The sequence below is a fragment of the Protopterus annectens genome, chromosome 2.part1 (genome assembly GCF_019279795.1).
Source record: "Protopterus annectens isolate FY-2018-M chromosome 2.part1, PAN1.0, whole genome shotgun sequence".
In the NCBI taxonomy this organism is placed as follows: Eukaryota; Metazoa; Chordata; order Ceratodontiformes; family Protopteridae; genus Protopterus; species Protopterus annectens.
Window position 1 is genome coordinate 1,627,858,171 of NC_056729.1, and position 12,825 is coordinate 1,627,870,995.

Sequence of the window (12,825 nt, forward strand, 5' to 3'; positions counted from 1 at the left end):
TGATTTATTTACCTGTATACCCCACCAAAAAGGTTTAACACTTTTAGAGGAAATTATATAAGATGGTACAGTTACTAATGATGAATGCCTGCTAGTTTTGCAATTGACTGAATTAGTTTTAAAATATAATTATATTTATTTTAATGGAGAATTTTTCCATCAAATAAAAGGTGTGGCGATGGGTGCAATTTGTGCACCCACCTATGTTAATTTAATATTGGCTAAATGGGAGGAAAATACGTTTTATGCTCCATATATAAACATTGTTGGAGCCTGTATAAGAGATTTTTAGATGATATTTGTGTTTTATGGACTGCACCTGAAAATTAATTGTATGGTTTTATTGAATTTTTAAATATAAGCACGGGTTTTTTAAAGATCACCTTTAATTATTCCCCTGATAAATTGCAATATCTAGATGTTAAAATTTCTAAGGAAAACAATAGTTTTCAGTCTAAGGTTTATAGGAAAAACACCTATTGCAATTCATTCTTACATTTTGATAGTGCCCACCCTTTCTACTTTAAAGAAAATATTGTGAAAGGACAGTTTATCCGATCTTGTCATATGACTTCGAAACAGAATGACTTCCTAGCTGAATTTTTTTTCCTTAAACAGTTATTTAAGGAAAGAGGGTACCCAGATAACCTTCTTAAAAAAATAGAGTTGGAAGTCTGTAAAGAGAGGGAAGGAAGATATAAATCCATTTTAGGCCAAGATGCCGAACTACACATATTGGAACCTAGGGGAAATATTGGTGTTTTTGATAGCTCTTTAATTCTTGAATATAATGGTAGTTCAAGATTAATAAGGCACATTATCAATAAGGAATGGAACAGTTTTTGTATGTTTACAGATTTGGAAATAATTAACAATGAAAGTATAAAAGTGGTGTACAAGAATGGAAGAAATTTGAAAGATTATCTACAAAAAACAATAATTTTGATGAGGGTAATAATAAAAGGAGATGGGGCACATTTAAATGTGTCCGGTGCTCACAGTGTGAGTTTATTATAAACAAAGAAAGTGTTACATTAGATAGTAGAAATATTACCTTAAAAAGCAGGTCCTATAATAATTGTGAAACTAGTGGCCTGGTATATTTAGCTCTTTGCCAAGTTTGTCAGTCTTTCTAGGTTGGAAAAACTGAAAGAAAGCTTAAGAGGAGAATATATATGACATACAGACTAAGAAAGATAGCAATGCTCTGTACAAACACACTTTGGAATGCCCACATGCAGCCTTTAGATTTTTTTGTAATAGAAAAAATAAGCATGGATAAAAGAGGTGGCATGTGGGAAGAAACTACTGAGTACAGAGAACTATGGTGGCAATTGTCTTTAGAATCTAATAAAAGACCTGGTTTAAATGAATCTGTGTCACTGATTCCACTCTTAAAAATTAAGAGCTGCTAAATTTTAGGAAATGGGAATGTTCTTTCCCTTATTTTTTTACTAATATATATTTATTCTGTTCTTCTTGGTGCTATTTGCTTTGTGCATAAGTACCAAGTAGCTTTACAATATGCATTTGAATGGTTCACTTACAATGGTATTTTATATAAAGGATTTACTCATGTTTTTGAATGTTTTATTATTTGTAGTGAACAAAGTCCTACTGCCAAAAGTGAACCACACCACACGTCTCCAATTGTTAAAATAATATAGAACAGGTAGAATTTGCCGTGTGATTTTTTGATATAAAGGTGGGTGTGTTGTTGGTGCTTGTATACACCTGATGAAGCATATTTGTGAAAGCGCTTGTGTTGTTACACTAAGTAAAGGCCTTTTATACTGGATTTTATAGCCTTCTGCGTCTTATTATTTGTATTGTTTGGAATACATATAAATTTACATGGTTTAGTGTGTTTTTAAAACTTTTTGTAGACATTCATTGGTTAATGATTTTGTGATGTCATTGATTTTTTTAGTTAAATAGAATTAACCTGACACAGCCCACATCTGATGAAGTTGTTCAAAACGAAAATGGAGTATTAATTTTGTTAATGTGCTTTATTTTTCTGCTGGTTGTCCGTTGGTGTTAATAAACGACTGTCTGCTAAAAGTCTTCAGTTTGTGGCGTGGCTTTATGGTTTCGCTTTTCGGGGTATAATTTCTGTTTTTACTAGTGTTCTGGGTTTTTTACCCTTTTACCTTTACTGGCTTATGAGTCTATTTCTTCTTACAGTCAGCACTTGTCCACCAAGACTGAACAGGCGTTTAACAGGTGCACTAGCTGGCAGAGCTGTATTAGTGTTCAGAAATATCTTCTTGACTACAGGGTAACGGTTGAGAGAAGATATTTTTCTGGAGGGATCAGCCAGATAGATGTCCATCTGAGAAGATATGCTGACATTGGCTGGCGTTCAACTACTTTCAAGCTGAAGAAGCTGTCTTTGGCAGTTAATGTAGAAGCTTCAGATGACCCATGTGCAGATTCATCCAGTTTCTGCATGGCATCAAGGAGCAGAGCCTTGCCTCTGAGTTTCTGCTCTTTAATGTCCATCCATCACAAACAGAACTGTGGATGCACGATACTAGCCAGAGTGAGCTCTTTACACTCCAGAAGGTGATTGAATTGAGCCTCAATGCCTTTAAGAAGAGCATCAACTAGTGGCACAACAAGCTTCACAGACTGCCTGACTTTGGACAACTTGTTTTTTTCAGGCATGTAATGGTGGGGATCAGGATTCCCATGAAACTTTTCAGCTCTAACTGCAAGATGTTCAGAGCCATTGCCAGGGGCTGCATTGCTTGCACAAACTCAGCAACAAAGGTAATTAGTGCAGGCCTGAAGATGGCAATTCCAATCTGTTCATATATCTTATTCAGCAAGCCTTCACCCTGAGTTGTAATGAGGTAAATTGTCTCCGTCATATAGAAAGTGGAATTCCATTGTGTCGCATTGGGAATAATCAATGCCAGATCACACTTATTTCGAGTCACCTAAGCAGCTTGGGTGCTGTGACTAGCCTTGCTCCAAGCAGCATAGCATTTGGCCATGGTGCTTCATATGATCTTTTTATACTGTGCATCATTACAAGCAGATTCAGCATCTTGTATAGCAACTAGATTCAATGTGTGTGCTGCACATCTCAGATGGGAAGGCAGTGAATAGGTGTTCTCACTTTGCCCTGACTGACTCAGCATGGCTGTCACGCTGTTGTAAATCACTTCGCCATCATCATTCTCATCTTGGGACAGAATACTTGTCGTCTCAGATATTTCAAATTCTGAGAAGACAGTGAAAGCCTTTACAAAATTGCTGTCATTGTCAGTAATTGTTGCACACACCTTTAGATCTATCTTGTACTTGATGGGAATGCTCTCAAGAGTTGATGCTATGAGATCATATGTATGCCTCCCCTGTAATCTGCAGCATGACAAAGCAGCTGACTTTCTTTGGTGTGTGTCACAGACGATCTAGTGGGTGATGACCCCACAAAAACTACAATTCTGATAGGTCCAAATGTCAGCGTAGTGTGCGGCATACTGTCAACATTCATGCTGGAAGAAGCTGCAAAAATGTTCTTATCATTTGTAAGCATATTTGTGTACTTTTCTATAAGATCAAATATCTACCAAATCTCTGTGGTTTTGCTTAAAGTTAAATCACGGTCACAAAGCAAAATCTTTCTCACTGCATCATTATTAACACCACACACAAGCTTGTCTTTTTATCAACTCATCTCTCTGATCACCAAATCTGCACGTTTTTGATTTATAGGTTCATAGGTAGGTACTAGGCTATCAGCCCTGGGGCCTATACAGGCCCAGCCAAAAAGGTCCTCTGGCTTTTGCCACCCAAGAAAATTATTTTCCTGTGCCACTGTTGAGCGGAGTCACAGAAGTGATCCCTGGGGTGAATTTCCTATTTCCCATCCAATCATCAAGATTTTTCTTGAAGAGTGCTAATGAGGAGCTTTGTTTGATATAGATAAGTAGTTTATTCCAGAGTATGGAAAGTCTCTGGGACAGGAATCTATCCCTCCGGCATGTTCTGTTTATTGTGGTGACAAGGTTTAGGTCCCTAGAGCGTGTAGCTCATAGGGATTGGGATTTCTTTAAGTGGAGCATGTCCAACAGCTCTGGGTTTGACATAGCTTTGTATCTTAGGCAGAGATCACCTCTGAGTAGGCGATATGCAACGGAGTAAAGCTGGAGTTTTTTGAGACGGTTTGTGTAGGGAATCTGTTTGAGACCGGTAATCCTCTTTGTGAGGTACTTGTTTCTCAAGTCAGTTATATATGCTGCAAAAGTTTCACCAGGCTTTTGATCTATTATGTAAAATAGTGCCTTTCCACTGTAATATTCATTTGAGGGTTGCACATTTCTCTAAATTTAAGTTTTATGCACTCAGAGTCTTCTTGCGTTTCAGTCTGTACCACAATATGGCAGTCTTCCTCCTTCTCTGCATAAACAGCAGGTGCATACACAATGTTCTCTCTCAATGGCTTCTGAACCAGCTAAATTGAGCAGAATAAATGCTTTTGTATGTGTCTCTTTATCGGAAAAAGCAGCCTGTATGAAAATATCATATTCTTGCTCAAACACTCTCCAGTTTTCAGCAATATTATCATCAAACACATGTGAATCAGGTCTGTGAAATCCGTCTGCCATGCTAAATAAGTGTCAAACACACACCAGTTACTTGTAATTATATTCAGCTGTACAACAGACTCTTTGAAATAACTGTACTCTTTGAAAAGACTGTACTGTAATACTGCACACACTGCCAATACTTTACACACTTTAGATGCTTTGAATAGCTTTAGTTAATGTGAAAAAGTAGTACATTGTAAAAAAAATACATTGTTTTCTCTTTTTATAACATTTTATACGATTCAGATATTGTTTCAAATGTTTTCGTAATTATTTCAAGTACTTTTTTCTATATGTCGCAACTTTGAACATTTTGCTAATTCAGTAACTGGTTTAGAATGCTTTGCTTTATATTCATTGAGGGAAAAATCATTTAAATGAGTTTAGGAACCTGGAAACATTTTCTGACCTGTTTACGAGTCGTTTGCAAGTCGTTTGAGCCACTCTTGTATATTCCTCCATTTCTGACTGTGCGCCTCATGGTTTTAAGAAGTTTTGACTTCGGATCCCTTTCTAACAACGTGTCACTCGTCTTGTGTATTCAAATAAGATGACGAGGCTTGGGTGTTTATTTAAGATATTTATTACACACAGACACATCAGGATGGATGACTGGAACATAAAACTTAGAAGAACTAGCTGACTGAATGCTACACACATATATGCTTTCACTTCAGCTGCTCACACAAAATGGCATTCTGCTTGCATGTGCTCAGTACATTTTATGCATGTGCCCAAGAACTACAGTGGGTTTAAAAGTACAACACACACACTATGATCTACACTCCCTGTGCTCGAGTGGGTTTCCTCAGGGTGTTTTAGTTTCCTCCCACTTTGGGTATGAGTGTGTGCATGCATGTGCTGTGAAGAAGGTTGAGCGCTGGGGGCTGGTAACTCAACAATGTAAAACTCCACTGCCACTTGTTCTGCAGACTGATGATCCACCGTGGTGATCCCTAATGCGCACAGCCGAAAGGAGAAGAAGACTAGTCTTTATAGCTGGAGAGTCACAGATAATAATTAAACCAAACCAGCCAGCAGCACAAGACCTATAAAAACCTATCATGTTTTGTCTATTTTCAGCAATTAAAAATTTAAACCTGAAAAGAATTTTAAATAGAACATAACAAAATATTGTCAAGACAAAAGCTGGTTGATCATAGATCCACTTGAAGAGTCCTGCTTGATGCAGTGGGTTGGGGCATCAGGTGCTCAAGTGATGAGTTTGATTCTGACTAATGGTGGCATGAAGAACCAGTGCCATTTATTACACTGCAAGGTAAGGATATGATCTCTAGCAGGCTAGAATTGTCCCAGTGTTAAGGGATGTTTTAGTGGGTGAGAGTCCCACAGTACCAGGGCAGGGCTGGAGTCTAATCATCGTTATCTTTCACCTGCTTGCAGTGCTAAAAAAAATGAAGTAAATTTTGCTCCAGACTAATTCTAATGATCTAGTATGAATGCTACGTGCTCTGAGTTGTGCCAACATTATGTTATAATTTTTTATCCAAATTGCCACTTCAAAGTGTCTATTACCTCCTAACATCTGATTACTATCCGTACTATACAGGGACTCAGGAGGTTTTACATCACTCTTTAGGAGGTTATTTCACCCACATTGAGAACAAGCAAAAGTAACTCAAAAGTAACTAACATTTAAGTTACTAGTTACTAAAAAAGTAATATATTAGTATTAGTAGTTACTATTTTGAAAAAGTAACTAGTTACTAGAAACAGTAATATATTACTTATTGTAATATATTACTCCCATCACTGCTCACTTCTCACCATAGCTACTCTCAACCTCTTAGCACAGAAAACCTGGACAAAGCCAATAATGGGGGAATACAGCCCCAAAAACAGGGACAAATGTCTAATACTGATCTTATAAACCAAGAAAATTGGTAGAATAAAAGGTTTTGTGATACCATTTATTTTCTGAAGAATATGAAGTCTGAAATTCAAATGCCTGTCATTATGTAGTGAATTCAGTCCTTCACTGATTTGCACAAAAATCCAGAAAACCACAGGTTTTATGAGGAACAGAACAAAAATATGAGGCATAAATCTGGGAAATTTTCACAAGTGGTGGTGGGTAGAGACTTTAGGCTCTTGTCACCTGCACCTAATGTACAGGGTTTGAGCCTGAGTACCTCCTCTAGCCACCATTATGACCACTTGCCTGACTACCTATTTTAATGTTCTTACAATATTTAAACCCAATCAATGACTTAGTTTGCCTTCTTTGCGGAGTCTGCATGTCCTCCCTGTGGTTGCGTGGGTCTCCTCCAGGTGCTCCGATTTCCTCCCACATCCCAAAGACATGCTGTAGGTGGATTGGACACTCTAAATTGGCCATAGGCATGAGTGCGTACATGTGTGTGCCTTCTGGAGTGGATAGATGATCTACAGTGGCAACCCCTAACCGGGAAAAGCCGGAAGAAGAATGCTATATGGAATAATTGTACAATCAGCATGAAAACATATATCATTGTCAAAAAAAGATATCACTTTGAATTAAACAGAATGGAATCATTTAAATGCTGGGAAAAAAATATTGCAGAAAGCCACAGATGATCATTCTCATTTTAATAGTCATATAGATTGAGTGTATAGACAGGCAGACATATTGTTTGACCTATTTTATAAAGCACAGACACACACACACACACACACACACACACACACACACACACACACACACACACACACACACACACACACTAATGACTGCCATGTGAACCTAAAAAAGTTAGAGGTTCAAGCAACACAAACACACATATACACACACACACACACACACACACACACACACACACACCAAAATGACAGCTTCCTACCGCTGCAGCTCGCAAATCACAGCTCCATCCATAAACACACCAAAATGGCAGCTTCCTACCTCTGCAGCTCTCAAATCTCAGCTCCGTCCATATACACACCAAAAAGGTAGCTTCCTACCTCTGCAACTCGCAAATCATTCTCAGCTCCATCCATACACACACACCAAAACAGCAGCTTCCTACCTCTGCAGCTTGCAAATCTCAGCTCAGTCCATACACACACCAAAACGGCAGCTTCCTACCTTTGCAGCTCGCAAATCTCAGCTCCGTCCATAAATACAGCAAAACGGCAGCTTTCTCCATCCATAAATACCTTTAGCTTTTTCCATCCAATAAATACCTCTCCTACTTGCAAATCTCAGCTCTGTAGGCAGCAGCAAAGCATTACGGCTTGTTCTGTTCCTGTTAACAGCTAAAGAACAGACGGAAATGCATGTGCGTTGAGCCCTTGAGCTCAAATCCGACAGGCTGCAAGGCCGTTTCACAGAGCTGACGTCATTGTGCACGTGATGATATTAGCTCAAAACCCCCAGAAAATAAATTTTAAATAAAAAAAAAAAATGCTGGGAAATTTGTAAGGGGTGCCACTTGGGAATCGTGGCACCCCATTATTTGGAACACAAATTTCGGTCCAAACCAAGTAATTCGGTATGGTTGGGAGGTATGGACGTGCTTTAAGTTGACCTCATGAGAAAAAGCCTGGGACTGGTACTCATTTGTGACAATAAAATAGAGAGGGTATGCAATGCTGCAAAACAGATGTCAGGTACCAAATGGAAGTAGTATTTCTAAATTATTATTAATTATACTGAGTAAACAGACAGTACAGTTCTGCAGAGTAAATACCTTGGTCCCATAGATTGTTGTCTTCCTCTCACACAGCCTCTCTGTAAAAGCAATCATGGAAAATGCTGCTGTAGCTCCTCCTTCAAACTCCATGTTCACTACCTATCATGGAAATGAAGCATTAACATAAGGCTGTAATGTAAAGAAGGTCAAAAATAACGTTTCTTACTTAAAAAAGTACAGAGTACTTGTACACTGTTAAATTAAAATACAATACTTACCATAACAGCTGGTAAGCAGGACTTGGTATATCATTTTTGTGTCTTTCATCAGTCAGCAGCCTTAAATATTATTCTTTAACATCTCTTCTGTAGCTTATCTGTTGTTCATAAGCTATGCTTAAAGTATGGAATTTGCTATTCTTAGCTTCCTTCAGAGGCCAACTCTTCTGCACCAAATGGGTGCAAATTATGGGTCACTCGTCAGTTTTTATTAAAAGTTATTCTGTTACTCACCAGTTGTCCTTTGTGCATGTAATCTCATTATCACAAGCACAGTGAAAATCTGAAATCTAAAGAAACAAACTTGCAACAAGACTTCCAAACATCTACTCATGGTTCAGAAACAAAAAATAAATAAATAAATAAATAAAAAGAAAACTCATTCCCATCAAAACCAAAATTATGTTACTTAATGCTTCCTAAAACTTAAAATAACCCAGCAATTTTATTAAATCCACTTTTGGAACAGCATAGAACAGGTGCCACTCTTTCAGTATCTTGGAATACAGCTAGATCTTACATTATCTTTTGTCAGCTATGTAACCTCCATTATTTTTGAAGAACCTAATAAAACGGAAGTGGTATTACAGAGTCACGTCACTACATTTCTTGACTTTACGGACTCCCCCATGTCAAAAAAAGTATATGTTCCTCAGCTTGAATGTGACTTCATTTTGTACTCTACTAAGCTAGATGGTAATACTAAAACTCGTCAAAACTTACTAAACCACACCTACAATCTACCACACTTTAAGGTCTTTTAAATGTCACTGAAATTCCCTTAATAATGCTGTATGGCTAGAGAACTCTCTTGTGACATCACTGCAGTGTCAGTGGTACAACAGGTAGCACACTTGCCTTTGGTGCAGAACACTATGTTTTTTTTTCTTCCATCAGGTAGATAGACTACTGACACTACAGTGCAGTATAAGGGGGCTGCTGCCCTCCTGAGGGTAATGTGTTTCAGATGAGATGTTAAACGGAGGTCCCATCCACTTGAGATGGTGGTAGCTCAAGTGGATGTAAAAGATCTCAAAGTATTATCAAAAAGAGTAGGGGAAGTTCCTAGATGCCCTTGACAAATTTCAGCTAGTAGTTTAAATACCACATTGGATCTTCTCTGAAAACAGTCCAGTAGCCTAGTGGGACTAACCCAATCAATGTGTTCCATTGTAATAATATATTCTTGGAGCTTTTCTCCTTGGGCCTCTGCTGAAAAGGGGCTACTAGCCCAGTCATACACTCCCAGTAAACAAATGTAAAATAATAAATAATAAATACATTCTTTTTTCATTCACACTGCAATCTACATTCCCACAAGCAAATGGGGAAACATCTCTAAGCCCCCTCCTGAAACAAAAATATTTCCAGAGGTTATAGGGCTTTCTTATCTCTTGCCCCTGAAAAACGGAGCCTACTACTACAAGAACTATATATATCTATTGATCTGTCCACAGCCCCTTTTTCAAATTTTTACAAATGGGGGTTGATATGTCACATCATCATCTAGCACTAATGTTTAACCCTCTAGGTGGCTAGCTCTGCCACAGTTGTTCTTCCAACTCACAACTATGGCCAGTTTAGAGGGTCTATTCCACCTACTGTGTGTCTTTGTAATGTGGGGGAAACTGAAACGTACAGAGAAAACCCACAAGATAATAACGGCCACACAGGTAAAAAACGCACCCTCCAAAGCTAAGAATACAGCATCCATGGGACCAGATGACATCCCGGGCTGTGTACTACATGAACTACAAAATGAACTGGCACCTCACCTAAGTGTCATGTTTAATCACAGCCTCACCTCAAGCTTCGTGCCCACTGAGTGATGCACACCTACAGTTATCCCACTCCACAAGGGGGGAATCCAACTTGGATCCTGGGAACTACCATCCCATCAGTCTGATGAGCCTGATCTGCAAGGCCATGGAACTTATAAACAAAGACATTGGCAACCTTCAAACACTGGACCACACCCAGTTTGGGTTTGTGAAGGGCCGATCTTGTCTCCTGAACCTGACTGTCTTCTTTGAATCAGTCTCCAGAGCTGTGAACAAGAGTAAGGTGGTCCACACAGCCTATCTGGACCTCGCCAAAGTCTTCAACACCATCCCCCACTCTGGAATCATAGATAAATGTACTAAGCTGGGCATTAATTCCTATGTCACTCGATGGGTTGATAACTGGCTTACTGACAAAATCCAGACTGTAAAAGTAGCCGACTCCAAATGCAGCTCCAGACAAGTGACACGTGGAGTACCTCAGGGTTCAGTCCTGGGACCACTCTTGTTTGGCACCTACTTCTCTGAAGTACAGGCCAACACTAAGGGACAATGGCTAACAAAGTTTGCAGATGACTGCAAACTGGGAGCCATTACTAAATACCCAAATGATGTGGATATTCTACAAAAGGGCCTTACAGAAAAAGATGCTTGGTGCCAGACCTATGGGCTCAAGCTCAATGACAAGAAATGTATAGTTATCCCCTTTGGGAAAAAACATGTACTCGTGAATTACCACATAGGTGGCAGTACACTAAACACTGAAAGTGTGATAAGAGACTTAGGGACACAGGTGAACAGTGGACTCACCTTCGATAACAATCAGGAAATCTTTCTATGTGGCACATCTCATCACTAAGGGCTTTTCATCCAGAAAAAAGGAGGTCATTTCCCACTGTACTCATCCCTTATTAGACCCATTATAGAATACAACGCCCCGTTTGGTATGTACCTCTCAAGACATCTGCAACAGCTGGAAAGGCCGCAGAAGTACCTCACTAAAAGAATCACAGGCCTAAAGCAGATGTCCTATGCTGACCATCTACACAAACTCCAGCTATACTCTGTCGCATATCGTCTACTCAGAGGCAATCTCTGCTTAACATACAAGGCCATGTCAAACCCACAGCTGTTGGACATGCTACACTTAAAGAAATCCCAATCCCTCAGAGCCACACGCTCCAGGGATCTAAACAATGTCATCACAATGAACAAAACATGCTGGAGGGATAGGTTCCTGACCCAGAGACTCCTCAGACTCAGGAACAGACTGCCCATACATGTCAAGCAGAGTGCCTCTTTGACCCTCTTCAAAAGGAACCTTGACGACTGGATGGGAGATAGGAAATTCACCCAGGGGATCACGTCAGTTGCCCTGCTAGACAGGGGTCCAGGGAAGTAAATATTGTGGGAAGAAATAGCCAGGGAATTGTTAGGGCTAGGCTTGTATAAGCCCGAGGTTCAGTAGCCTAGTACCAACCTGTGAACCTATGAACACAGGCAGGAAATGCAGTCTTCACACAGAGGCATCCCAGGTGGGAATCAAACCACAGAACCTCTTGCTCTGGAATGGTAACATTTCCTGTGGCCCTGAAGAATCACAATGTTTAATTATGAAGCAATGCAAATCTACTAAACAGGGATAATGTAAATGCTCTGTCAAGCCCATTATTTACTATAAGCAGAATTTGCCATTCATCTTCACATGGTGCTTTAGGCTTAATTTTAAAACAAAATATTCCTGTGGCAAGCTTTAAAATCAATCTATACTTAAGACAATATTTATGTGTTCCAGCCTATTGTAGACAGCTGCTGTATTAAGCTTTAGACAATTTTTATGCATGCCAGTTGCTACAGGATTGCTAGCTTTAAAATAACATGCATATGTTCCGAGCTTTGCAAACAAACTTGTTAACAATCCGCAGTGTAACACAATGACTGTATACTGTACATCATGCACATACCCATTGTAACTTGTAACGATTCTTAACCAATATTTTCAAATTATGTCTAATTTGGTATAATTATTTAAAGTGTATTTAAAATTATTTTTAAAGAATGTAAAATTATTATTCTTAAATTGTTTTTGCAATACTTTGGAGCTTGATTCCAGGCCACTGCTGAAAATGGGTATCTACCCAGTTGGACTTTCTCCTGTAATCTAATGCCAATAAATAAATAAATAATAATATGTTACACTGTGAATTGTTACATGTACTTTCTTCTTACTGACTGTACTGAATTACAGAACCATAAACAGTGTACTTTTAATCTTTATTTATTTATGACATAAGACTTAGACAAATATACATTTAAATAAAAGAAAACAAACCATGTTAACACGTTCTCAGTTACAGACATTATACATCACATATATTCTTTTATACAACTATCATCAAAACAACATATAAATCGATCAATTCCTGCCTTCCCTTAAACCTCATTTCCCCTACACAACATTATTCTGTATGTATTGCTCCCACAATTTCCATTTTTTTCTATGCAACTTGCTCCTACCCTTTTCTAAAGACGCCAC

At 38.7% G+C, this 12,825-nt stretch overlaps 1 protein-coding gene across 1 annotated transcript in view; it reads right to left on the reverse strand.

Annotated features, from left to right (window-relative positions):
* Positions 1–12,825, reverse strand: part of LOC122795000 — a 1,473,143-nt gene that overhangs the window by 1,036,703 nt on the left and 423,615 nt on the right. The window contains exon 6 of the mRNA XM_044063587.1: positions 8,288–8,389. Within this exon, the coding sequence (XP_043919522.1) occupies positions 8,288–8,389 (102 nt within the window). The remainder of the gene's footprint in view (positions 1–8,287; positions 8,390–12,825) is intronic.